This window comes from Dermacentor albipictus, chromosome 8, assembly GCF_038994185.2.
Source record: "Dermacentor albipictus isolate Rhodes 1998 colony chromosome 8, USDA_Dalb.pri_finalv2, whole genome shotgun sequence".
Taxonomy (NCBI): Eukaryota; Metazoa; Arthropoda; class Arachnida; order Ixodida; family Ixodidae; genus Dermacentor; species Dermacentor albipictus.
This window is the reverse complement of record NC_091828.1, coordinates 93,551,702-93,579,320: the sequence shown is the minus strand read 5'-3', so window position 1 is coordinate 93,579,320 and position 27,619 is coordinate 93,551,702. Positions and strand designations below refer to the sequence as shown.

The window sequence follows — 27,619 nt, the reverse complement described above, 5'->3', positions numbered from 1 at the left end:
AGCGGCGCGTTTGTCGTGAAGGCTTCACCTGAGCAGATGAGACCTTCGTGCCTACCAACCCTGAGGTTGATGGGCCCTCTTTCTGTGACGGCGAGGCAGCGTTGACTGCTATCGCCGAGGGGGCTGGTGGCACAACCTCGGCCACACTCTTTGTGGGCCGGGCTGATGCCGGAGTCTGCTGCAGCGTTGCCCCCTTACGCGCCGCACCAACATAGCTTGCGGTATGAATGAATGAAACACGTTTCCGCGCTTCTTGAAACGATATATTCTCTTTAACTTTCAGTGTAATAATGTCCTTTTCTTTTTTCCACGTCGGACATGATCGGGAATATGTGGCGTGATCACCGTCGCAGTTCACACAGTGCAGTGCGCCAGTGCAGTTGTCGGAAGCGTGCTCTTGACCACATTTTGCGCAAGTGAGACGGCCTCGGCAGCTTTGTGAGCCATGGCCAAATCTTTGACATTTGAAACATCTACGTGGATTTGGAATGTATGGTCTTACTCGTGTTTTTGTGTATCCTGTATCGAGAGATTCTGGCAGAACACTTGTAGCAAACGTGAGAACGAGATGTTTTGTAGGAATTTCTTTGTTGTCGCGCTTGATCGTTATTCTTTTTACTTTGACAACTTCTTGTTCCTTCCATCCTTCGAGTAGTTCTTCTTCGCTCAGGTTCAAAAGATCGCTGTCTGATACCACACCTCTGGATGTGTTCATAGATCGATGTGGCGTCACTGTGACTTCGACATCACCAAAAGCCAGAACATTTGAAATCTTTTCACGTTGGAGCTGGTCACGTACTTCAAGCAGTAGGTCGCCGCTAGCCATTTTAGTAATCTTGTATCCAGGACCAAGAACATCAGTGAGAACTTTCGCAACGGTGAATGGTGAAAGGGTTCTTACTGTCTTATCAGGGCACTGACTATGTATGACGTGGTAGCGTGGGAAGGATTCCTTGCGTTGGACAGAGAATTGAAATGTTTCTTCGGTGCGCCCTCTTTTCGAAAGAGGGCGATCAGGAAGTCGGGGGAAGGTGCTTAAAGCCATTAATAACTTATTACATTTCGGCAGCTATGCCAGCCACCCACCACCGAGCCCAACAAGGGGACGCTGCGAGACCCGAAGGAAACGCAGACGCCAGCTGTACATAGCTACTATAACCCAATTTAATAGATCCAAGGTTGGATGAACTACACCAGGTTAACCCTCGCTGCCTGGAGAATTGGAAGTAAACGAAGTGAGAAGAAGACAGGAAAGGCGGAAAGTGAGAGAGAAAGACGAAGGTTTAAGAGAGAGAAAGATAGGAAAAGGCAACTACCGATTTCCCCCGGGTGGGTCAGTCCGGGGGTGCCGTCTATGTGAAGCCGAGGCCAAAGGGGTGTGTTGCCTCCGCCGGGGGGCCTTAAAGGTCCAAACACCCAGCTTCGGCTCAACCCCCAGGATCCCCTTTTCCCCAGACACGGCTAAGCCGCGCACGGCTACACGCGGGAGGGGCCAACCCTCGTGTGCTCGGGTCCGTGGTATTGCAACACACCAAACGCCTGCATGCGCAGACGCCCCTGCGGGGGATGCTACTGAGTGATCCTCGAATAAGCAAATCTGGGCCAGAGACATCCCGCGTGGCAGAACTTGTGTCGTCAAGCCAAAGTTGACCACTGGGAGGCAGACGCAATTCGCCGTAATAGATAAAACTGTATGAGGCACTGTGATCCCGTGTATAAGGAGGACGTCTTGCATAGGAGCCGCGATGTAGTGACCGTCGGGGACTGGTGGGGATGACAATAGGTCAACGTAGGTGAGTGCCGAAGGTTGCAAGCGAACGAAATCGACGGAACTGAGGCCACTGGGGTGTGGTTCAGCAGGATCCAGAACAGGCAGTTGAAGACGGAGAGTACTCGCAGAACAATGGATGAGAGCAGAATGTGCGCAGAGGAAGTCTAAGCCGAGGATGATGTCGTGGGGACAGTGGGCGATGACTGTGAATAGCACGATTGTTGAGCGATCGGCGAAGGAGACGCGGGCGGTACACATACCAATTACAGGGTCTGTTCCGCCATCGGCGACACGGAAAACAGGCGTCGTGGCGGGCGTGATAATTTTCTTGAGCCGGTTACGAAGGTCAGCGCTCATTACGGACAAATGCGCCCCAGTGTCTATGAGTGCAGGCACAGAAACACCGTCGACTTGCACGTCAAGAAGGTTCAGATGAGTGGGCAACGTCAGTAGAGTGTTTGGCGGCGTAGGGAGCAATGCAGCGTCACCTCGAGGCGCTGCATCGTCTAGTTTTCCGGCTGTGAGTGGCGTCCAAAGGGAGTCGGCGAATGGGAGCGACGGAGCTGGGGAGAGCGAGATTGACGTCGTTGGGCCGAAGGCGAACGAGAATAGGAGCGGTTCTGTGCAGGAGAATCAGCGGCGGCGTTATCGGAGCGTGCGGCATAGGGACGAGAAGGGCCACCTGGGGGGCGAGTGTAGGCAGTATAAGTAGACCGGGTCGGGGAACTCCAGCGACTGCGACAGTGCCGAGAAATGTGCCCGATTCGATGGCAGTGGAAATAAATGGGCTTGTCGTCAGCAGTGCGCCATTCAGATGGCTTGCGGAAATGTGGTGGGTAAGAAGATGCGGGACGGCGCGGAATCGGACGATATGCCGAGCAGATGGTGTGAAGACCCATGTTTTCGAACTCTTGGCGGACAACTGCCTGGATCAGTGAGACCGTGACTGCAGGTAACTGCAGGTGGGGCTGGAGTCGAAGGCAGCCGGATAGGCGGCCGCGATCTCACGCCGGACGATTCTGGTAATATCGGCAGTGTTGTTGGGAAGAGGAGCGTCGGCACAGGAAGATGTCGCTGGGGTGTTGGGCAGCGGGCAAAGTGCTGGTCGATACGTAGGCTTTTAGCGAGTTCCAGGCGGCGGCACTCTTCTACAACTGCATCCACCGTCGCCACGTTGTTAAAAACGATCAAGTTAAGGCGTCATCGGCAGTGCCTTTGGGGATGTTGGAGACCTTGTCGGACTCAGTCATGTGTGCGTCAACTTTGCGGCACAGAGCCAAGATGTCCTGAATGTACGTGACGTAGGGCTCTGTTGACGTTTGCACACGGCCGGAAAGCGCCTTCTGCGCTGCAAGGTGGTGACCGTAGGGATTGCCGAACAAGTCTCGGAGCTTTTGCTTAAGTGAATCCCAACTGGTGAGCTCATCTTCGTGCGTCCAATACTAAACTCGAGGTGTGCCACCAAGGTAAAAGACTACGTCGGCGAGCATGATAGTAGGATCTCACCGGTTATTGTGGCTGACGTGTTCGTACAGGCTGATCCAGTCCTCGACGTCTTTCCTATCTTTGCCCGGGAATACGCCAGGATCACGGGGAACGGGGAGAGTGATGTAGGTCGTCGAAGTGGCAGCAGGTGTCGGAGCCGGCGGAGTCGAGTTGTCGTCGCAGGGAACCATGAAGGATGGCTCTACGTACCGTCCGCTGCGAAGCTTCTTGGCGAGGTACAGGGAACGTCCACCTCTACCAGATATGTTACGTAGGAAGACGCAGAGGAAAAGCTATATACATGTATATTTACATGGAAATACGCCGCATTTGGCCAAGAGGCAACAACGCGCGCTAGCCTCTAATCGTCGTTGTCGTCTTCACCCCGCTCGCCTCTTTGTCATCGCAAATGCTGTTCCGTAGCATTATCACTGGAGTCCTCTGTGACCTCCATGCCTTAACTCTGACGCTGACGCATTTGCAAGACGTCAAATGTATGTCCTGCACATCTGGCTAGAGTATTAACATGTTCTGTCCAAAAGTCATCCTCTGGAAGCATAGCGCCTGAATATTTAATTGGGGGTTTATTGCTCATTTTTTGGCAAGTCAAGAAATGCTTGTATGTACATTTGTTAACATTTGTAGTAAACCTAACGTGTACATACTTATTTGTGTTTAGAAACAAGCTATTAGTGACACACCATTTTTCCATGCCCTTCAGGTCGGCCGGTAGCAGAAAACAATCATTCTCATGAGATACCCTTGCATAAAATACGCAATCATCCGCAAACAATCTTATACGGGTTTCGGTACCTTAACAACTAATAATAACAAAATAAAGTAATAGAGACAACCCCAACGCTGAGCCTTGTAACACGCCAGTCGTAACAGCTACATTATGCCAGTAGCTCCTACCTAAAACCACCATTCTTTGGTGTACTTAACAAGACTGCTTTAGAGTTGGTATATTCATGCAGACTTTTACGGATTCGTATTGCCACTAATCTCCCGTGGTCAAGCTATATCAACATTAGTAACAATGCAAATCGAGTTTTGGGTTATTTGGTGCGCTACTATTATAATTCACCGCGCTCTATCAAATTGGCACTATAGAATAATGAAGTATATATCAAATAGAGCATGCATCCGCCGTGTGGGATTCCATTAACCCTATGACCTAATTAGAATTTGTCAAAATTAGTCCAATGGTTTTATATGTTCAATTTAGGCTCGAATCGTTATCTCTAACCGCAAATAAAAGTGAGTATGAATTTCCTTTCCCTAACTGACATCTCCATTGCAACATATTTCACATCACTTTCATGACCTATAAGAAGTAGGCGTTAAATATGGTAACAATAACGTTTTTACACTCTTCTTTGCATGCACAACACTTGAATGAAATCACATTCACACTGAAAACGCAAAAACGTCAAAAATTGCTAGATTAATTCAACATTGACTAGTATACGCTGGGTAACCTGAAGTTGTTAACAAGTACGTTATTTTTTTTTCTCTTCAATATGAAGTAATAGTGTAGAAGTACAAAGTTGCTTTACTTGTGTGCAAAGACATTCTTTTCATTCACCATCAGCTAAAATTGTATATTGAAAAAGTTAATTACTTTTTACTCATGTATGCCTTCCTGCCCTGATGGCGTAAGTAAATAAATAAATAAATAAACTATTGTAGAAAGCATTTATTGGACGAGCGCGGTCACCTTCGACGCTGTGTACAATATGTAAGTGCGATAAAGCTGCATAGCAAAACAATAAATGTAGAAAAAAAGTGTATTTCGGAAAAAGGTTGTACTAAGAGTCGAATCAAGATTTCGTAGATGTTCTGTGGATGCGTGCCAGTAATGAACGGTACCATATGTATATGCCATACTTCAAACACCACCCCGCTTGTTTGACACCTTTGATTTCAATCATTGCAGACCACCTTTTAAAGTATCGCATTATGTCCTGACACGCGCGCGAGGATCAGTTCGTGCAAAACACATTTCCAAAACACAAAGCTGCCTTCCTTGTGCGCACTCATATTTTCCTCGTATTTACCATGGGCTCAGATTGTATTTCTATAAAGTTACCTTTTATTCGTTGCATGATTTGTTTCTCCTGCTCAACCGATTCATCGGTATAGTGACCTCCAGCCCAGATGCGCAAATAAAAGAATAAACAAATAATTATAAATAAATAAATAAATAAATAAATAAATAAATAAATAAATAAATAAATAAATAAATAAATAAATAAATAAATAAATAAAGTGTTGAAAGCATTTCTAAGACAAGAGGTAATAACCTCCGACGCTTTCATCATTATGTGACGTCGTTGAAATTGCGTAGTGAAACAATAGACTGTTAATCTCAAATCCTTCCTTCCTAATTCAAAACTTAGGTTGTTTGATCTGTAGAAAAGAAGCACATTTGTGAAAAACGGTGTAGCACTAAGGTCCTAAGCACGATTTTATAGGTGCATCGCTTTCGAAATGAACCAGTTATCGCTGATTCCATAGAGATATATCAAAGGCCACCCCGCATCCTTGACACTTTTCATTTCAATCATTGCACACCACCTTATAAATTAGCGCGTTATGTCGTGTGACAGGGGCCGCGATGATGAGTTCTTGCAGAACACACTTTCCGTGAATACAGGGGCCGCTATATTTCCTACTACCGGTATCCAATTATATCTGGTGACATTAATTTCTGTGCAAGAGAAAAGTTGAATCGCTAACCGAAATATATTTTTTGTTAAAAGGTTCAAAGCGCATATGGTAAGTTGGGCTGCGTTTTTAGATAAACGACATCCCTGTTCATTTCAGACATTTTGTTGGGCATGTCCTCAAAACATTTTATTGCGAATGCCTGTGAAAAAATAAAAGCAGTGTCACTATTCGTTTCATGCTGACATGGCCGCGGCTAGAAATATTCCTCTTTTCTGACCAGGAAGTTTAGTCAAGGAAAAGGGAAACGTATATCAAGCACGCAGTTTCTGGAAGCTTCCATTACGTCTTACAGCAGCATTCGAAAGATAAATCGCATTCATGCCGCGAGCATAATGGTAGAGGCAGGCCGGACATTAATCTCGTCCGGTACTAAGCATAACTAAATGCACGCACCACCACGGAAGCTGCTGTTAGCCTCGACAAACAGGCAGCGAAAATTGCCAAGCCGCTTTCTTCAAGTATGACCTCATCCGCATTAGTTGCACAGTCTTGGTCTAGCCAACTGTCAATAGTTCACTGCACTGAAGGGAAGAACTAATTGCCCAGCTTTATTACACGCAGCCCGATTTGTGCATGGGCGCCCCCATACTCTGGCACCTACGCCGGCTTGTGACGTACTGCACCGTTCTAGTAGAGGCGAGCGTTGCTTGGAGGGCGCCGGAAGTGACGTCACTTGCCGGAAGCGACAAATGGTTCTAGAATGTTCCAGGCTTCTATTTATTCACGCTGCCAGAGCGCCTGGCCGTATTCGTCTTTCAACCGCCAGGACGCAATTTTCTGAAAGAACGATCCTTTGAGGTTCTCCTCCTTTGTCTGATTTTTCTTTGCTCGCTCTGTCGGCTTGCGTGTAAAGTCCCCCGGCAAGTCAAGTATTTTCCATCACGGAAAGTGCAGGGCTTTAGTTGGCAAACTCGAGAAGAGCAGCTTACCACAGGTGGACGAGAATGACTTCTTTCGCTGAGCCGGTAATCAAGGACCCCAAACTTCTATCACTGATAGCAGAAGCAAGAAGGATGAAAGGGGTTCACGTCTATTACGGCGTAAGTGTTGCTTTACCGCAGAACGGCGTCCCGCAATTCTCGGCAAACTTGCAGGAGAGCTATAAAAACATTGATTTAGCCAGCCTTCAGAGAGCCAAATATAGTTGTCTGCGTTTAGAAACAAGTGTGATGAGATTTGTTGGGAGAAAATAATTCATGCCCATTTTTCCAGTAGCACGCGAGGGCTTCACCTTCAACCCACCTCAAACGTACTGGTTCTTTTATTTGAATGACGGAAACCTGCAGCACGTTTTCATTGCAACAGCAGTTATGCGGACAATCCAGGCGCATTCCTGCAGTCGGCGTTGACGTCGCCGTGAGGTTGCCTATAGAGTCCATGTGCGATAGAATTGTCACCGCACGCCGTATGCCGTATGTGCGAGTGAAAGCGTGCAAGGGTGAGCCGGCGATCGTGGCTCCATCTCGCGCACGCAAAGGCGAAAAGCGGGGAGGAAGCGCGCCGCCTTCCGTATCGCGCTATGTCACGGGGAGGGGTGGGTGCTTTCTAGTTCGGGTCCGCTATATCTTGAAGGCCATCTCCTCTGATGGGTACAGTGTGCGCGCTGCGCTGTATTTTCGCGGTCTACTTCGCATTCGTGGGAGCGGCTGCACGGAGGTGAATTCGCTCGCTGCTGCTGCCGCCTTTCCTCACTGCACCGTTTTGACAGAGACTTCCGAAGGTCATCAAGTGAGATCATGTTGGGCTGTGCGGGCGGGTCACCGTGTTCGTTAATTTACTTATTATGTCTATGTTTACAAGTTTATAAGGCCGATAAAGCTACTATCCTTAGTTACTATAGCTTTCTACTTATTTGCTATCCCAATCGATGATTCGCCTTTAGGGAAAAACCGCGACCTTTTTTAACTGTCGGAATCATCTGACCTAACATCGCTTACATCTTACATTTACGCATAATGCGACTATTCTCTTTCTCAATTGTCTTATGTTTCGGCGTGATGTGTAGAGCTTCCCGAGCGGGTGGCTCTTATTCAGTACCTAGGGTAGTCCGTTTGTACGGTGGTTTCTCATTCAACGATTTGTGAGAGCCGGCGCGAGGAGGTATAGCGTCCATGCCACGGTTTATTTACGACGGCCAGCCATTGTGCCGCGGTATCTGGCTAGAAGCCCATACTGCGGCCACTCAGCTCCAGCACCAACATGTTCTTCTCACGCCCTACATACACGTGAGCCGTCTCCGTCACCGGCTCTGGAGGCGATAGTCCTGCAGCTAGAAGGACCCCCTCCTAGTGCGAAGCGCGATTGAAATATGCGCAAAAGGCGCACGTATACGAAGCAGAGAGACTGCGAGCCTGTCCACATGAGTGGCAATTTGTTGGGTGCGTTAGAAGGCCGAGGCTGCATCGGAATGTCTGCAATGAAAGCACAAAGAGAGCACACAGGAACGCGTGAGGTGCGCGCCTGTGTGCAGAAAGTGCCGCACGAACACCGAAGTCTACACGTAGGGCGCACTGCATTGTGCGCTGAGGACTTCCTCTTGCGCTGTCTACGCCTGAGCGGCCACAGGTATGCAACTGGGCAAGCGCATTTGAGGAGTATTGGCCGGTTCCGGGCGAATGCCGAGTGTTTACGCCGTTCAGGAGAACGCTGAAGACGGCGTCGTCCATTGGCGTGCCGCGGTGGCAGTAAAGGAGAACTGCGAGTGTAGCTGTGCATTGCTCCTCTTGCTGATTCATTGTGCCTAGCCATTTCAAGTGCGGGTAGTCTTGTGAAGGGAGGCCTGTTGTGACGACCAGCAAGACATTGGTCTCGAGATGACGTTGTTATTCCGGCGGCTGCTAGTTTGTTGTGTACCTTGCCAGCGCTTTCGTGAGAAGGCCTACGAAAAGCAGATGCTGTACTCGTTCGTAGTGTAGGGTTCACGCAATCCGAGAGAGATGTACCAGGCGGCACAAGCAGCGTAGGTTGTGAGCAAGGAGCAGCGACAGAGATGCCGTTGCGCGAAATCACGCCCTGTGGCACATTCTTGTAGATGCCAGGGCTTGGTAGAAGTCGGAGTTCTGAAAGAAGACCGTCTGGCAGTTCGCGACTTGCGTGGAGTCAGTGCAAGTGTTGGCGATTCATGTTGACATAGAAATGAGTATTGAGCTGAAGAACAGCACAGGTGGTCCTAGAAGACTTCGGCAAGCCATGCATCCAAAGAAGGTGGAGCAGCAGGCGTCAAAAATGTCACCTGCTGGTGCTGGCGGTTAAATTTTGAATGCTTGTAGCAGCAGGGTTGCGGTGGTCGCTGAAGGCATAGCCAAGGTCATGCTTGTGGCGTCGCCGTGCCTTCAAGCGTAAAATTTCCGCCTAGAGGAGCCGGTCCAAGGTAGGAGAGCGGCGGGCCTTAGAGTAGCCGAAAATGGTTGCGTTTGATCCAGTAAATTTTTTGGAAAGAGTCGCCGCGCAGCTGCCTTTTAAATGAGGACGAGGTTCAAGGACCGAGTAGAGGTGTAATGCTGGGGCCAGCGCGTACTGACGATCTGCACGGGGCAACGCAGGCGTTGTGGGATGGCAAGGCCCGCAACGACGCGACAGTTCTGTTGTAGCTGAGCACTCGAGGCGGCGTAGTGAACAAGGATGGCTGGCCTCAAGTCCTCGAAGAACTAAGGGCGTGGAGGGAGGGCACCTGGAGCCTGGAACCTTGTTGACACGGAAGTGGCTGTCCATCTAGACGAACCAGACATCGGGCATGTCGACATAGGATTCCCGCGCACCCTGCACCCGGGGGACGTCTGCCGCACCTCGTGAGGCCACGTCGCCCTCGGTTTGCTAGAGTCGCTGCGCTGACGCTGGCATGACTGGGCTCAGTCGTCCGATGGCAAAATTTTGTGAGAGGTGGCGCGAATAGGCAGCCGCCTTGGCATGGTTTATTTAGGACGGCCAGTCATGGTACCAGCCGTGGATCTCGGCAGCAGCCGATACCACGGACACCCAGGTCGTCCAGCGCCAGCGTGTTCAACTTGTTCGTGTTCCTCGGTCAAATGGCGCAACCCACTAGAGGGGATCCGCCATAAATCAAGCGGTATGAAATCTGTTATAATTTTTGGGGGGAAGATCAAGTGAAATGAAATAAGTGTTTGGTAAATGTGAATTAAACTGCCTACTGCCTAGCGATAAAACTTCTAAGTATTACAGTTTGTTTGTTTGTTTTTCTGTCTGCTTGTCTCTACGAACGTCTCATCATCACATGGTACATTGGGAAAAAATCGCGTGAGTTAGTAAAAAAAAGAATAAACGAATTTAAAAAACAGCGCTATAACATGATGACATCATAATGTGAGCATGATGATGATGAAGCCTCAATCACTGGCACAAGCCCATTGTGGGGGATATGCCTCCAACCGTGTGGTAATATGATTGAAAAACGAAACAAATAATAAATTGATAATCATTAAAAATGAAAATAAATGATTAGTGAAATATGTGAAGTAAACCGATAATTAATTAAATGAAGCATTGTAGTCCTCTTACGCTACATGCAGCTGAGCTTTCTTCACCGGCTCTGGAGGAGATGGTTGCGCCGCTACATAATACTCTTACGAGAAAGGATGTGAGTGAATCAAGTCGAGTCCATTTGGAACAGATTGCTTGACCACAGTCACTTTTATGATAATACTTTCAAAATGAATTCAAACTTCACTGGCCGTCAAGGGACAGTTTGGACAAGAGGCAATTTTAGTCTAACGTTAATGTAATAGCGCAAGTGAGGGAAATAGCGTTATCGTTCCTCTAACCAACTTTGCAGAAAGCGAGTTTTAGTTCAGCCTGATAGCGTAGTTTACGTGCAGGATGCTGTCCCATTACGCTTTGAAGTTCACATACATAGTGCACATAACTGATTTTATCTGTGTGTGCGTCAGGAAAGTGCGATAGGTAGCGCAATGGTAGCGAAGAGTTCGCTGTATTCGTACTTTCCATGTCGGGCAATCTGCGGCGAATACTACAGGCAGTACAAGCTGTCTACCATAGCCTCCGTAATATTCCGATCTCAAATGCCATATGCCATGGGCGCACCTATTTTCCAGCTTTACCGATAGGTGGCACTGGTATTGCGAATGTATATCGAATGCAACACAGCCACAAAGAACGTCAAGCGGAAATCCAGAGAGGCTGAAGTAATCTCATGGGTGGTGGCAATGGAAAAGAAACCTGCCATGAGTAACTACTTTAGAGGGAAAAACGAAATAAGGAAAGAAACAATTGTACTTTTCGAAGCGAGATCAGGATGCCTTAGAATACGCACCTATAAAGCGAGATATAAGAAAGAAGAAGAACCATGTGCTTGCTGCGGTTAAGCTAGGGAAACGATGGAGCACGATTTATTACAATGTGGAGACATCAGCCCAGCGGTCGATTTAAGCGCCACTGGCCTCATCGAAGCCCTTGGCTTCAGCGAGAGCAGGGGAAAAGTAAATATGTCCGCAATAGAAACTAGTAAGAGGCGATGGGAAGATTGGCGGAAGAAACACTGAGAAACGACAAAAAACGGAGGCGTACAAAAGCAAAGTTCGCAATATAGGATCAGAAAGCTTGGTGGTGGAAGTTCATGCTCTTTTCCTTTATTTTTTTAACCTAGGTAGGACATTAAGCAGTATAATACCAAGAGCTTGGTGGCGCAACCCACCGCCCCGTTCCAAAGGGGATGCTCATAGCGTCGATCCATCCATCCGCCTATCCATGCGTCGGTCCGTCCATGTTGGGTTTTTTAATTAGGCTTGGACGCGTTCGAAACGAGATGCCATCTCGAAAACTCTTTAAGGTTATCCATAACGCTCTGTAGTCGAAGTAGCGTGAGACTAAGCAAAAGCTGTATATACAGTCACATGCAACGAACGAAGTGAATTCTCCAAGGCGGCGCCAAGTTCATTTCTAAGTGGGCGGCCGGGACCGCCGCCATGTTTTAGGTGAACTACGTAAAGCACGCAAAGATGGTAACGTTAAATCAGAGACATCGCTGTGTGTATGCTAAACGGTATCGGTTGTTTACCGTTTCGCGCACGAGCATTTCGGTTCCTCTATTTTGGGTAATAGGCTAAACTGTTGCTTAAGAATACCTGCCTCCGTGCAAAATATTAGTTCGCAAAGATTTCATAAAAGGAACTGGAGGGTAAATAACAGCCATTTCATTACTGTTCGCGCTCAGAAATGTCGGGTACAAACCCACACGGGATGGATTTGCTTTTATGCGTTGCATATTGCAATCACTCAGTCCAGCCCTTGGGCGCGGCCGGGCAGCCACCATTGAGGGTATGAGCCATTGTTCATTGCTGCGCGTCTCATATGTGGGTCTATTCTCTTTCAAGTTTGCTATGTTTGTTATTAGGTTGCTTCTATTTTTATGCGTTGCATATTGAAATCGCTCAGTTCAGCCCTTGGGCGCGGCCGGGCAGCCACCATTGACCTTTAGCGCAACCACATGACGTGACGTCACGACAGCCGGAGGAAAAGCTGGGCCCCAACTCGCGCAATATGCAACGCATTCTTGGCTTAACCAAGCTAAGCCTGGCCATTTTTAATTATAATTTATTTACCTTTCTACGAGGAGCTACACCTAATTTTAGTACACCTGATTTTTTGAGCTACTTGATTGTTCTCGTCTTCACTTGGTTCAGGAACATTTCCGTAACTAATACGAGCGCTTCTGCTCCTTCTTTCCTGAGTCCACCTGTCCCGCTTCGCCCTACGACACACAGTCTCCTGGCAAACCAACTAGCCTAAACTGCCACCATTCTAGGCTTGATCCGCTCACATTTGTAACTGCGCTCACATTTTAGCGCATCGCTTAGGCGAAGTTGATTGATTGCGCATTATCACAGATGCCAAACACTCGCCGTTAGCTCGTCTCCAATGGTTCAGTTGGCCCGACGGCGGAATGAGGATATGGTTTTGGCCAGCTGATTGTTTTGGGTACCGGAACCAGGGTTGTACAAACGTGCACAATCATTCCCACTGTGCAAAGTTGTTCTGATACGCCCGCCTGAACAGGAAATAAACGTCAGGCTGAAAAGTTGCACAGTTCTTCAAAACCATCGCAAAACTAGAACAATTCTCCGAACGGTATTTCCCCGCGCGAAGCGGATTTGGTCGGACCCTTGAGAGACGAAGATACAAAACCGAGGTGACGTCACGATGGCGTTCCTGAACGTAGCGATTACTAGCTGTGACTCTTTGAGAGCAGCGCTCCAGTAGATGTTGAGTGCTAGACAGACAACATCACTGCTGAGTATAAATTTGTTTGTTTACGCAATAAAATTATTTTAATGGGAACGTTGCGTTTTTTTAAAGTTTCCAGTTGTTCAAGATCTCTGCATGAGGTTACTCTAAAAGGTCCGCAAAAGAGTCCGGATAATTCTTTTTGTGCAACGTACCCTCGTGAAAAAGGAAGTACAGCTTCGTACTTTAACCCTCTGTGAAGAACTCTTCAGTGGATGTCCCCTCGACCAATGGCGTTTGAAATAATCTTGCGTCCGTGCTACTTTACAACCGATTGACGTGGTTAGCCATGTGGGATTGTCGTTGCTGTTTGCCTTTAGATGCATAAGTGAGTAGACCGACCTCTTGATCATGAAGGAAAGTGAGATGTATATATGTCAAACTAGTAAATATGATCCAAAGATAAAAAAAGAGCGAATAAGGACCTCACTCACTCCACAGTGTAGAGGCAATGACATTAACAAGCAGCTCCAATTCAATGCGCCTTTTGGCACGACCTACGAACGCTAGTCGTAAGACCAAATAAAGGCCGTCACCACCACTCACCCAAATTGCCTCATGTACCAAAGCGTACCAATTGCCTCATGGCCAAAGCCTAATGCAGTCGCGGCAGTTGATGATTTTGTGCACTTACGTATATTTGGTTCCAATCACTTCATATTCCCACTGCTTTTGTTTAATTCAATCACAACTTTTTGTTTCCAACATTTTGTACCGCAAGGTTCAAGCTCGTACCTGTTTGACGTGTCTGACGCTGGCACATTTAACATGATTCAAACTTCAAGTCTCTTAAAACGATTTTCACAGGGAAACTGTGGGCTCAAGTTAGACGGGATAGTTCGTAACGCTTCCTCACGAGAAAAAAAGAAGCGTTCAGCGAATGAAGCGAAAAGTGAATACACTATTTGGTATATATAATGCACTACCAGTTGGTTAAGAACAATTTCTACAAAATTCGTAGAAATTCGGATCTTCATCCGCCTCAGTATTGCTCTTTCTGATCTCTCAAAGGCATGTACAGATGCCACTCCTCTCGCAGTCTTTGAGCGGCGCAGGACATTGCACTAATTGTCCAGATTTCTCGTTGCGCAATAGCTCAGGAACGAGCACCCTCTACGCCAAAAGGCACATGCCTTTACTGGCACGATTTCTCATGCGAGTGCAGACGCTTGTGGAGTATTCTTCATGCTATGGCTGGGGATGACGTGGTGGCATGACGAGGACAAAGAAAAATAATCCTTGTCTGTCGTCATCGACTACAGTGGTCGCTGCAAGCGCCACAGATGTCACGGACGGAAGGGGTAATCGCACCTTCATGCGTTTACCCGTGTCCCAGTAAAATCGTACAATTAGACCATTGCCAGTCCGTCGATGCTCTAGGGTTGGTTTTTGCTCGAACACAACGGCAGATAGAGGGCCCCTCACTGTTCTCATTCGGTCGCTTCGAAATGGGGATAAATCATTTACCAAGTGGCATTTTGCAGTATGTGTGTCACGGTGAAGTTTGTAGCTGTCCGGTGCCCGTGATGTACAAGTCACAAACAACAACTTTGGAAAATGACGGGCTCCTGCTTACCCGGATTTGCGCCCCGCGATTTCAGCTTCAATAAAAACACGCTGTGTGTGCACGCTGCGCAGCTGCGCACCGTGTTGCACACACAGCATGTTTCACATAAAGTGTGCACACCCAGCAAGAACTCGAAGTCCAGTGGAGTTTCTCATAGTCTTCTACGTCCTCTGCTTGACTACACTAGTAAACCGCAGGCGTTACAACTTTCGTTCTAGAGTACTTTTAAAGGTTACCCTCTGTCACGACAGCAGTTCATAATTTATATCTTAAACCTACGGCCACACTTAAGGAAAACAGCTCGTGGAAAACCGCTCGAGACAAAATGCGCTTGCACTGGGCCCTGGCCATAGTAATCGGAGTCTGCCCTCCCGCGCCAGCCATGCCACAGTCGCGCTCTTCGCTCAATGAATTACCGGGCTGGCGATTGTCTATCGCTGCGGCGGACGGGGGTAATAATACCTGGAGCAGACATGAGATGGCGGTGGGCTCTCGCCAGCCTAGCACATGTGAGGCGGAGCAGGAAAAACTTTATTTGCTCTAATGGTGTAGAAATTAGCGGTGGCAGATGTGGTCGGCCATCTTCACGGTCTTCTTCCCCATCTGCGCAGGGTCGACGCCCCTATTCCAGGGCACCACTGAGGGTGGCTACTCGGCGAGCGTGCCTTACTAGTCCATGCTGGACTTTCGGGTCGCTGCTGGAGAGCACCCTCTCCCACTGCTCCGCACTCGGGTCTTTTATTTGAAGGAATTGCTGATTCTGAACGCATTCCCATGTAACATGATATAAGGTGGGCTTCGCGCCGCACCAGGGGCAAATGTCTCTATACTGGGTGGGAAACATCTTGCTTAGTGTGTTTAGGTTTGGATATGTTCCTGCACATGTGAACGAACCTTCCGCATGCTCTCCTCGGTCGGCGGTACGCGCGCGCTGTAAAAGAGCCCCGAGACCCGCCGTTTTCGCGGCACGAGTATTGCGCTCGTGGTAGGTCTAGCAGTGCTCCTCTTGCTACACGTGCTCTCCCGTGAGTGTGGTCTTTCCTTTGTTGCGACCAGGTAAAATATATATATATATATATATATATATATATATATATATATATATATATATGACGCTTCGTCTCTTGATGCCACCTTTAATCGGACACGAAAAACCTGTTTTGTTAAGGAGAAATTGAGATTATAGACCATTTATTTTCCTTTCTTTCATGCGGACACTGCGAGAAGACTAAGTACGGTAATTGCTGCTCGTCGATGTATGAGCACTTTCGTGATTTCAATCACAAAACAAGGTATTTCGCAGTTGCAAATGCTGCATATTATGACCCACTGATATCTTTGTTGTGAACTAAAGCCGTAAATGTGACACACGAAATTTACTTGCGGCGAATGCGGTGCTGCTGTGGAGTAATGATCGAGCACCCATCCCCCAACCATGGATACCTTACTTTGAACCTTAGTAATTTTACATTTCTTTGCTAATATATTTGCACCGTCAAGGCATTCCATCATTATGTAAAAGTGCTATGACAATTCCTAGCTATTGTTGGCACTGTGAAATTAAAACAGAGAAATGATTTTACAGGTTTTTGTCATTGATGCAATCTTCTTTCCCAGTGTTGTCGTACGTTTTTGTAGTTCTTGTCGTCTCTAGAGAAGTTGCCTGTATTTTGTAATGAGTGGGATAATAAATTACCTTCAGTTATTAGTCCAAGAAGTGAGGGTAATTTTTTGACGTTGATAGAAAAATGAAAACGAATGGGTGAATCGGGTCGACCTCTAACACTCGCTCATATTCCTCAGGAACCGGTCGGAGATCACACTGTCGGCTGGAAATTTGACTCCATGATCCACGACTTGTCAAAGATCACTACGCAACAACTCACATATATCGTTCTGGCGCGGGCAACATCAGACGACGCCACGTACGTACAAATAGATTGCATGATATCATTATTCCTGAAAAGTGTCTCATTTGTGCGTCTATAGAACGCTCGTAAAGTTTCTACAAGAGAAACAGAGTGTGCCGGGCTACTCAATATGCGGAGCTGGTTGAACATTTTTACACCTACCAATTTGTTACTACTTCAATTTATCAGAATCCAGGAGAAAAGAAAGGAAGGTCGGTGGAAGGAGGGTAGCAGCCATGTTTTATTATAACTTTGCACCGAGAGAACAACACACTCTATAAAACACGGGGACGGCGGCGGATGGCAATGAAATACGATGAGCAAAACGAAAACAAGGTGAAAGCAGGAGCCAACGTTTCGGCAGGTGGACTTGTCTGCTTCAAGGCAACGTATGCTTTCCTTGCCACCGTATATACTGTGGCGGCGAGGAAAGCATATGTCGCCTTGAAAAAGACAACTCTATTTGTAGAAACGTTGGCTCCTGCTTTCACCTTGTTCTCGTTCCAAGCTTACTTTGGGACATGTGCACACCTGATATGCACAATTTTTGTTTTCCGCAAAACAAGCAAAGCAGCAGCAAACATGGAAAGCGGGGACTTAATGGCAACACAATGTTTTTCGATTACAGTGACTTTCGTTCTCCGCATTGGATGATTTCGCCTGCTTCAGGAATTTCTCTGAATAAGCGTACTTGAAGCGGTCGCGTCTCGAATACCCGGCGACTTCCGCGGCCAGAACATATTGCCGCAGTTGTAATCAAACTTGCATGCCGTATGTGTTTCTCCCAATGCCGCACCGTGCCATCCTTGGACACATTTAAATATTCTTGCGAACGGAATGTCATTCTCCCAAAACAACAGGTTCTGCCCTTCAACTTAATCAAAGTGCCACTCAATTTATTCTGAGCGCCAATCAGTCCAATTCAACCGTCATTTCATTTAACCCAACTGCTAATCATTTTAAATTAAGCGCCAATCAACTTAATCCATATACAACTGTATTTAATCCGAACGCCTCCCAATTTATTCCAAATACCAGCGAACTCTAGTCTAATCAGGTGACTATCAATCAGGTGATCGAGAAACGTGCGGAATATAACCGACCCTTATACATATAGCATTCATTGATTACGAGAAAGCGTTTGATTCTGTCGAAACCTCAGCAGTCATGGAGGCGTTACGGAGCCAGTGTGTGGACGAGTCGTATGTAAAAATACTGAAGGATTTCTATAGCGGCTCCACAGCCACTTTAGTCCTCCATAAAGAAAGCAACAAAATCCCCAAAAAGAAAATTAAATTATGCGGTTTTACTTGCCGAAACCACTTAATGATTATGAGGCACGCCGTTGGGTAGCTCTCCGGAAATTTTGACCACCTGGGGTTCTTTAACGTGCACCTAAATACACGGGTGTTTTCGCATTTCGTCCCCATCGAAATGCGGCCGCCGGGGTCGGGATTCGATCCCGCGACCTCGTGCTCAGCAGCCCAACACCATAGCCACTGAACAACCACGGCGGGTCCAATAAAGAAAGGCGTCAGGCAGGTAGATACGATCTCTCCAATGCTATTCACAGCGTGTTTACGGAGGTATTCAGAGACCTGGAGTGGGAAGAATTGGGAATAAAAGTTAATCGAGAATACCATAGTAACTTGCGATTTGCTGATGATATGGCCTTGCTTAGTAACTCAGCAAACCTATTGCAATGCATGCTCACTGACTTGGAGAGGCAAAGCAGAAGGGTGCGTCTAAAAATTAATCTGCAGAAAACCAATTAATGTTTAATAGTCTCGGAAGAGAACACCAGATTACAATAGGTAGCGAGGCACTGGAAGTAGTAAGGGAATACATCTACTTAGGGCAGGTAGTGACCACGGATCCGGATCATGAGACTGAAATAATCAGTAGATTAAGAATGGCCTGGGGTGCCTTTGGCAGGCATTCTCAAATCATGAACAGCAGGTTGCCGCTATCCCTCAAAAGAAAAGTATATAATAGCTGTCTTACCAGTACTCACGTATGGGGCAGAAACATAGAGGCTTACGAAAAGGGTTCTGCTTAAATTGAGGACGACGCAACGAGCTATGGAAAGAAGAAATATGGGTGTAACGTTAAGGGACAAGAAAAGAGCAGATTGGGTGAGGGAACCAACGCGAGTTAATGACATCTTAGTTGAAATCAAGAAAAAGAAATGGGCATGGGCAGGACATGTATTGAGGAGGGAAGATAACCGATGATCATTAAGGGCTAGGGAATGGATTCCAAGGGAAGGGAAGCGTAGCAGGGGGAGGCAGGAACGTAGGTGGGCGCATGAGATTAAGAAGTTTGCAGGGACGACATGGCCACAATTAGTACATGACCGGGGTGTTTGGAGAAGTATGGGAGAGGCTTTTGCCCTGCAGTGGGCCTAACCAGGCTGAAGATGATATACATCACTCCCCCACTTCTTCCCTGTACCTAAATACACATGCCCTCCCAATAGTTCTTTGTACAGCCCATTCAATCTGCCTGAGCTGGAACGTGCCTTTGCTCAAAACAAGGCTGGAACCACTCCGGGTGCGGACATCACCTACTCCCTGTTGAAGAACCTGCCTGACTCAGATAAGGAATTTCTTTTAAACAAAATAAATGAGCACTGGGTCACCGCACTCTCCTCGTTGACTGGACCTTTTCTTTGATCTCTCGCACCAAAGCCTGGAAAGTCCGCCACCCACTCCCCAACCTGCGACCCATTTCACTCACTTCCTTCGTAGGGAAAACGCATAGTGCCCCAACGTCTTACGGATCGTCTCGGCGATACTAACTTTATTCCGCACAATTAGGTTGGTTTCCGTCCCCACATGTCAACACAAGACCACTTTCTTTTTCTTCAGCCTTTTCCTTCCACCTTCGAGGTTTTAAGTTCGCGCACTTGTCACTGTGGACATGCACAAGGCTATCAGTACCCTACTTCATGACGCTATGCTCTTCCCCTCCTACTTCACTGTCCTGCTTTCAGTGTGGGGCGCACGGACTTGTGTTCTTCGTATCGGCGTTTGGGACTGCCTTGCGACACGACTAACGCCCTGCTTTTCCTTGTTGCCCACTCGTCTATCGTCAAGAGTGCGCTCGTGGCACCACTTGACTTTTGCAGTTCGACACGACTAAGAGCACTGCTCTGAGCCCCGCATTCGCTTATGCTTTTTTTTGCCGCCTCCTCCTTTCCTCTTTCATTTTTTCCCCCGTGCAGTGCTGTCGAGGTGTCCTCCTGTGAGAGACAGTTACGGCACTGCACTTATCTCTTCCATTCTCTCTAAAATCACTTCACACACACGCACACTCCAGGACACCAGCTGTACATCTCGACTGTACTGTTACGTTTCTTCTTTTCTCCAGTTCCGACAAGCTCAGTTCCGACTCGGGACCACAGTATCGCCAGCCATCTCACTTAGTCGCGGAACACATCAAGGAACTGTGCTCCCTCCAGTGCTTTTTAATCTCGGACAAGCCCCTCTCACAAAGCCTTACCTGAGATTCCCCAACAACATCACATTCTCTATGCTGATTACATAACAATTTGGCCTAGTCACGGGTCACCGGGGGAGGTGGAATTCCCACTACAATCCAGTCTCAACGTCACTTCCGAATTTCTTTACCGCTCTGGTATCCAAGCGCCTGCAGAGAAATGTGAGTTCCTGATCCCTTCCACTACTAAGTTGTAGCGGTCTGTCAACCCTTGCTTTCTATCTCTCTCGCCGTACTGCCAGCAACCGCAAGTCATCCTGCCGGGTTTTTAGCATTCTCCTCCAAGTGCGCTCTTTCACCCGAGCAACGCAGTCCATGATCACTACATGTCGCCAAGTAACTCACTTAGTCCGACGAGTGGTCAAGCGGCGCGGCGGCCTCCAAGAATACAGAACCAATCAACTTGTGACAACTTTGCCTTGAATAAAGTCCTTTATTACCGATCACACTGCGCACTTACGCAGGCAGAAATGCATCGCATTCAGTTGGCTTTAAACACTCTCTATAAAGCTGCCATACAACTCCCGAGACGCGCATCCACAGCGAAATTATACAAACCTGTTTCAAACAGGCCTGTCTCTTCCCCTTGCAGAGCATTTGCACCTTCACAGGGATCGGCAACGGGGCCGCCTCTCCAGCTCTGGGTGTGTCCAGTAGCTACTTTCTATCACCGAACACGAGTGTCTGGCTCTCGTTTGGGCAGTGGCTAAATTCTGCCCCTATTTGTACGGCCGCCTATTCAGTCATCACTGATCACCACGCCCTGCGTTGGCTTTCGTCCCTCAAAGACCCTTCAGGCCGCCTTGGCCGCTGGGCTCTGCGCCTTGAAGAACGCCACTATTCAGCTGTATACAAGACCGGCCGGTTACATCAAGATGCGCACTGCTTGTCGCACCATCCTGTCGACCCTCCTGACGTTTCTGCGGCCAAGGCATACCTGTCATGCGGCCAAGGCATACCTGTCACCGTTCTCTCTGTGGCTGCTTTTCGCGACATTGGAGCCGAAAAACGTCGGCACGCCTCCTTGCAAAACCTTATTGAACGGCTCACTTCGACGACGCCCGATCCTTCCCTTCGCAAGTTTGAACTTCAAGATGGTATATTGTACCGCTCTAACATGCGCCCAGACAGCCCTGCCCGACTCTTCGTTGTGCCTGATCATCTGCATCAGACAGTTCTCGCCCAGTTTCATGATGTACCGACTGCAAGTCACCTTGGTGTGTCACGGACTTATGACCCCGTTTGTCGGCGCTTCTTTTGGCCTGGTCTATACCGTGACGTCTGCCGTTATGTCGCTGCGTGTCATCTTTGTCAACGACGCAAAACGCCGACCACACTCCATGCTGGTCGCCTTCAGCCACTTGATGTACCATCAGAACGATTCTTCTGTGTAGGTGTTGATCTTTTAGGCCCTTTTCCTCCGTCTGCTTCGGGAAACAAGTGGATTGCTGTAGCAACAGACTACGCCACCCGATCGATATACAATCACACGGGCTCTTCCGACAAGCTGAGCAACCGATGTCGCGGACTTCCTCCTAGAAAACGCCATCCTTCACCACGGCGCCCCTCGACAGTTCCTCACCGACCGAGGCCGCTACTTTCTTTCTAAAGTTGCCAATGACATGCTACACTCGTGCGCGACTAAACACAAACTTGCTACTGCTTACCATCCACAAACGAACGGTCCAACCGAGCGCCTTAACCGCACCCTTACTGACATGCTTTCCATGTATGTCTCCGATGACTATCGCGACTGGGAAGTTGCGCTGCCGTTCGTTACTTTCGCGTATAATTTGTCTCGCCATGATACCGCAGGCTTCTCTTCATTCTTCCTCGTGTTTGGCTGCGACCGTACGTTACCTTTCGACATTGTTCTTCCTACTATTCTGAATTACACATCAGAGTACGCCCGTGAAGCCATCCTCAAAGCGCAAGAAGCACGCCTTATTGCTCGACGTCGACTTGTGGAGTCGCAGGCCAATCAGCAGCTCTTATTTGACGCCCGCCATCGTGACGTCCATTACACAGCGGGCACTCTGGTTCTCCTTTGGTCGCCGTCGCGACGCGTTGGTCCCTCGGAGAAGTTACTTTCACTCTCCTCCACTCCCTTAACGTGTCTTGCGTCAAGTAACTGACGTCACGTACGAAATCGCCCCCCTTGAGCCAACCGTGGCTCAGCATCGCTCCGACGTGGTCCACGTCGCGCGTCTAAAGTTGTATCACTCGCCCGCCTCCTAACCAGCACCGTGCCGGTGCTTCAGCCGCCGGGGGTCACGTGACACGCTGACGAAGAAGATGTTTTATTCATCGCCGGAAGAAGACGACCTTCTGGTCTTCGCGTGCTGTCTACCGTCTTGGCAGCTGCTATATTTATTGTAAATATTCTGTAAATACATGTCTGACTGTTTTAAACCCCGTAACAATATCAAGTCAAGCATGAGCTTCAAGTTGAATTTCTGAATACGGAGGTTGGTGTCCTCATTTAGTTTTCCTACTGTGTTCTTGGTCGTAACTACAACGTGACAACGTAATCAATCATCAGCACAGTTTACGCGCGCATTCCAATTCGGAATACTGGTGAGTCATCGCAATAAAGCACAAGCACGTACTCCTTTCGATGTGACGTACTCAATGTGTGTCCGCCAATTAGGCTTTTTAGTCTAAATAAGTCCCACATTTTCGAATGATTTGCCCTCTGGAATTGTCTCCTGATGATCGTCTTATTCGGATAGAAAAAGTTAAAAGAGAAACAATGATTGCACTTTCGTTGACATTTACCGATGTTTCTATTCCTTTTAGCAACATTTCAATACGATTCAAATTCGAATGCCAAGTTTTTTATAGCGCAAGTATATCATTTCATACAAAAATGTGCGGTATGATCAGTGTTTACGTATCTGGACATCATGGTGTGCCGGAGTATGGCTTAGTAAAATATAAAATAATAAAAGGGATATTACTGCGACTTGAGAAACGCCCCTTGTGAGTTGGGAACTTTGAGCAGATACACCGTTTTCATAACAATAAAATATACGTCTGCTTAGAAACTTATGCATCTGTGCAATCACATACTCTGGGAGAGTCGCACTTTAAGTCTTTTGATCATGATGGCCTGCTCGACACTGTTATAGGCCTTGACAATATTTAATGTCACCAAGGCCGCGTACTGACTGTTGCGATAATAGAGTTGAATTCGACTTTCCAAGTCAAGATAAGCTCACCAAGTTGAGCACACAAGCATGAATCCTATTAGAGAGTCCCTAACATTTGGTTCGAAATCTAAAGATGGATAGGCGAGAACCAAATGTTAGGGACTCTCTAATAGGATTCATGCTTAGGCCCCTACAATTCATGCCCCTACAGAAATATCTCGATTTACTTTACGAGGTCTGAAATCAGAGAAATAGGTCTACTGCTATCTATTGTACATCCATCCCCCGCTTATTAGGTAGCAAAATTGGTTTGGCAACTGGTCAGTTCTCGCCGAATAATTTATTCTTCTATTTAAAAATCAGTGCCGTTCCATTTTGTGAAGAAGGATGACCCGCGAATCTGTGCATGTGGGACCTTAATAACGAATTGCACCTTCGGGATCGGCCCGCGTATGGAAAGTGCCTAACTTAACCTTCGCCGCGGCTTGGTCCTGTGTTTTACTATCGTATGGATTTATTTATTTATTTATTTATTTTACATACTTTCAAGGCCGGTAGGCACAACAGAAAGGAGTGGTGGAGTACATTATTTGCAGAACAAAAATAAAAAATAATGAAGGAACTATAACGCACTTTGAACAGCAAGCTTGAAATTGGTGCTGTCACAAATGGTGACTAAGGAGGCGGGAAGGCGGTTCCATGCAGTGGCGGTTCTTGGTAAGAATGAAGAATGGTATAAATTAGTGCGGCAAGTTGGCACTTCAACTTTGTATTGATGATCGATGCGAGATGAGATGTAACTGGGTCTGGTGAAGAGATTTTCTTTCAGAAAAGGATTGAGGTAGTATATTTTATGAAAAAGACAAAGGCGAGAATGCTTGCGACGTAGTGAAAGGTCAGGTAGATCTAATGTTTGTTTCATGGATGTTACGCTAGAATGACGCGAATAATTAGACAGGATAAAGCGCGCTGCACGGTTCTGAATGCTTTCAAGTGAATTAATGAGATTGGAATGAGCAGGGTCCCATATGGCACACGCATATTCTAATTTTGGACGGACGAGCGTTTTGAACGAGCGTTTTGAGCGTATTGGCCCTTGTATGTGGAGCTTCTAACGCCTGCTCTGCCACGGGTCGGCGCGGCATTGCACTATCTTCGGGATCGGCCCGCGAATGGGGAGGGCTTAGCGCCAGCACCACCTCCGCTGCGGGGTGGCCCGGTATTCCAATATCTTCTGGATCGGCCCACATATGGGGATTTTTTGTCTACACACGCACACGATCACGGGGGAACTAGCCCTTAACAGCTTCACCGTAAGATTGGTTACGTCTTGGTGTTTCGCAAATAATTAATTAGTTAATTAATGATGACGGTGAACGTGGGAGCGACGGGACGAGCACGTTCGCACGCAAGCGCCGAGGAGCACCAACGAGCCAATTCTGAAAGATGAAGACGCTGTAGCCAGTCCTGATGATGATAGTTATGTGTTCCTTTAACAGCTTCGCGTTAAAAACACAAATGAAACTCATCTGAGGGCGAGATTTGAACTTCGGCCCACAGCAGAGAAGTCTGATGCTCTAATCGTTAGGCGAAAAACACATTTTTTTTCCTTTCATCGTATTTATTATGAGTAGAAATCATGCAAGCGTGAGATACTTACGTGGCGGCTTAAAGATACACATCAGGCTGTTTACACCATGATAGGGCACAGTCACACGTGTCGATGCGAACTAGCTCTGTCGCACGATGATTATTATTAAGCAGACGATATATATAGTCCCAAGGTGAACTACCTCTTCGAGATAATCACAGCTTGCTGATGATGTTTATGATTTTCATAGTACGGCACATTGCAAGAATGGAGAATCTGCCAAAATGCGACCGAAACATTTAAAGGACTCGCAGTATCGCCGGAATGGCGAAAAATGGATTGGGATAGCAAATTGCTGGACAGCTGTACGAAGATGGTAGTTTTGTTGGCTGTATAAACATGTAAATATTTCCTTACTAATAATAATAGCAAGCGTGGCACCGCGCACGCACAAGCGAACATGAGCGCATCTCACTCGACGACCGCGCACACTCGCTGTCAAAACGCTGGAGTGGAGAAACGCGGCAGCAGCAGTGAGCGAATTGACCTTCATCCCGCTTCAACAGCGACGTAAGCGGAGAGAACACAGCGCACCCGAAGCTATCAGCACTCCGCGTACTGTGCCCCTGTAGCACATCACTTACATGATAGGGCCCGCGATATTCACACAGAAACTCGGTATTTTAAAAGGGTGGTTAACCGATCCTTATTCCGTTCGGACATTTTTACTTCCACTTTTGTCTTCTGGCACAATGTCCTCATATTTTTATTTAATATGCAAATCAGCGAGAACAGCAGTTGCCGTGGCTGACAAGATAATTTGGCACATGTGTTCTGGGCCCGTAAAACGAAGGAGCATTTGTTGTGCAACTTGGAGTATTTAGCAAAAGCCACCGTACCATTCAACAAATATATGTGCTAGTTCCTGTGAAAGCATTACGCTTTAACCGCACAGGTGGACATGGCTAAGGTGCCATACAATTTTCACGTCCGCGCAGAAGAAATATCATCCTCGAGGACTCGTACCCCCGTAAGCAAGAAAATATGAAATCGCTCATAGCCCCGTGATGCAAATGCTTAGGGGATACAAGTACTCAGCAAAGTGACCCGAATTGTGCTTACATGCTTTCTAATGACGCATACAGCATACAGAACAGCATATCCAAAACTGCCATCTTCAACGGCTCATAGCCACGTAAGCAATGGCTTATACTCTCGTAAGCAACCAAAAATGGAATGGTTTATAGCCCGGTAAGGTTCATGGCTACTTAGTTTGCGTTGGTTAGTTATGATGACGCTATCCCTGTGGTCGTTGCCGGTTATATCAATGTGGATGTGTCAGGACCGAAAAGCGAGGGGTTGAAGCGTTTCGTGTTGCAGACATATCGCTTGTGATGCCGCACCAAACCGGCCCAGCCGACCACCTAGCGGCGTACGTGCATTGATTTGACATTATCAAAGACTGTGTTTGCATCTGCTAATATGACGATCAGTGTATATCACAGGGACCACAAATCGATTGCGGCTGTCGTTAATAAGGGATATCGAGTGATGACAGTGAAGTCTTCATCACAAGTCTTCTTACCACGATGTTTACAGCTCCACTGGTCGTCCTGCTTCTCAGGGGTGGAATGGCTTCGAAATTTTCGGTCTGTCGAGAATACCAAGACTTACCTAATTAATGATCCTTCAGAATTTGTGTGTTTCTTGATGTTTTTATTTATAATTAACGAGGATTCTGAATTGTTTTGTCTTGTATAGAAATAAATCACAAGCGGCACCTATTTCTTCCTAGTGGGAAAAGTGATCTGAAGGAAGTGAATCTCGTCAGCTCGGTGCGTCAGTTATCCGATGATGAAGAGCTGCTTAGATACATTTTCTGTTTTTCTATATGTTTCTTCTCACAGGTGCGCAATTGGGCTATCGGATAAGGACGACAATTCGAATGTGGCAGTAGAAATTGGCATAACGCCCAGCTTCGCCTATGGATCAATATTGGAGAACGGTAAATGGAATCAAGTCAATTATTCAGACAGTGTAGTCTTCAAGACCGGAAACTTCGCTGTGCTAAATATAAAGTTAGCTGGTCCATTCAACAGCCAAAGCAGCGTCGAGGCCACCGTATGTATTGCAAAGCACTGCTTTGGGATTTTCATGTGTCTTTTGTAAAATGAACTAACCCGCCCACGTTGTGTGTCCCAGCTGGTCAGATTTCGCGAAGAATAACTTTCAGACAATTTCACGAGACAGGAGAATGTAACGCAATGAACAGGAGAATGAACATGAGAATTTAACGCACATGAGCTTGGCAGAGACCAGCTAGAGTAGATCTATATAACGAAGTAAGAGCAAGAGACTTTGTATTTTCCTCTTCTTGTAACTTCTTGTAACTTCTTGTTCTTGTAAGTTTTCTTGTAATGTCCTGTTTTTGATACAGAGGGCATTTCTACAAGGCACAAGTATTTGCTTGATTAAATGTTATGCAGCTCCCACACACCATGGCAATTGGTGTAGCAGAGCTTTCTGCAGTGTTTTTCGCGTTATTTGACGGTTGTTGGCGGAGATTTCATTAGCGAATGTTTAAGTTATCTAGTGCATGGTGCTGTACGAGAATGCCGTGGCGATATTCCTCTTGTGTGCACACTTGTTTTT

The 27,619-nt window shown here is 47.2% G+C and overlaps 1 protein-coding gene across 1 annotated transcript in view; it reads left to right on the top strand.

Moving 5' to 3' along the window:
* The first annotated feature begins 6,725 nt into the window (after positions 1-6,725).
* Positions 6,726-27,619, top strand: part of LOC139048499 (uncharacterized) — a 61,468-nt gene continuing 40,574 nt past the window's right edge. Inside the window, exons 1-3 of the mRNA XM_070522901.1 lie at positions 6,726-7,029; positions 16,617-16,738; positions 26,875-27,088. Coding sequence (XP_070379002.1) covers positions 6,934-7,029; positions 16,617-16,738; positions 26,875-27,088 — 432 coding nt within the window. The 5' untranslated portion in view covers positions 6,726-6,933. The remainder of the gene's footprint in view (positions 7,030-16,616; positions 16,739-26,874; positions 27,089-27,619) is intronic.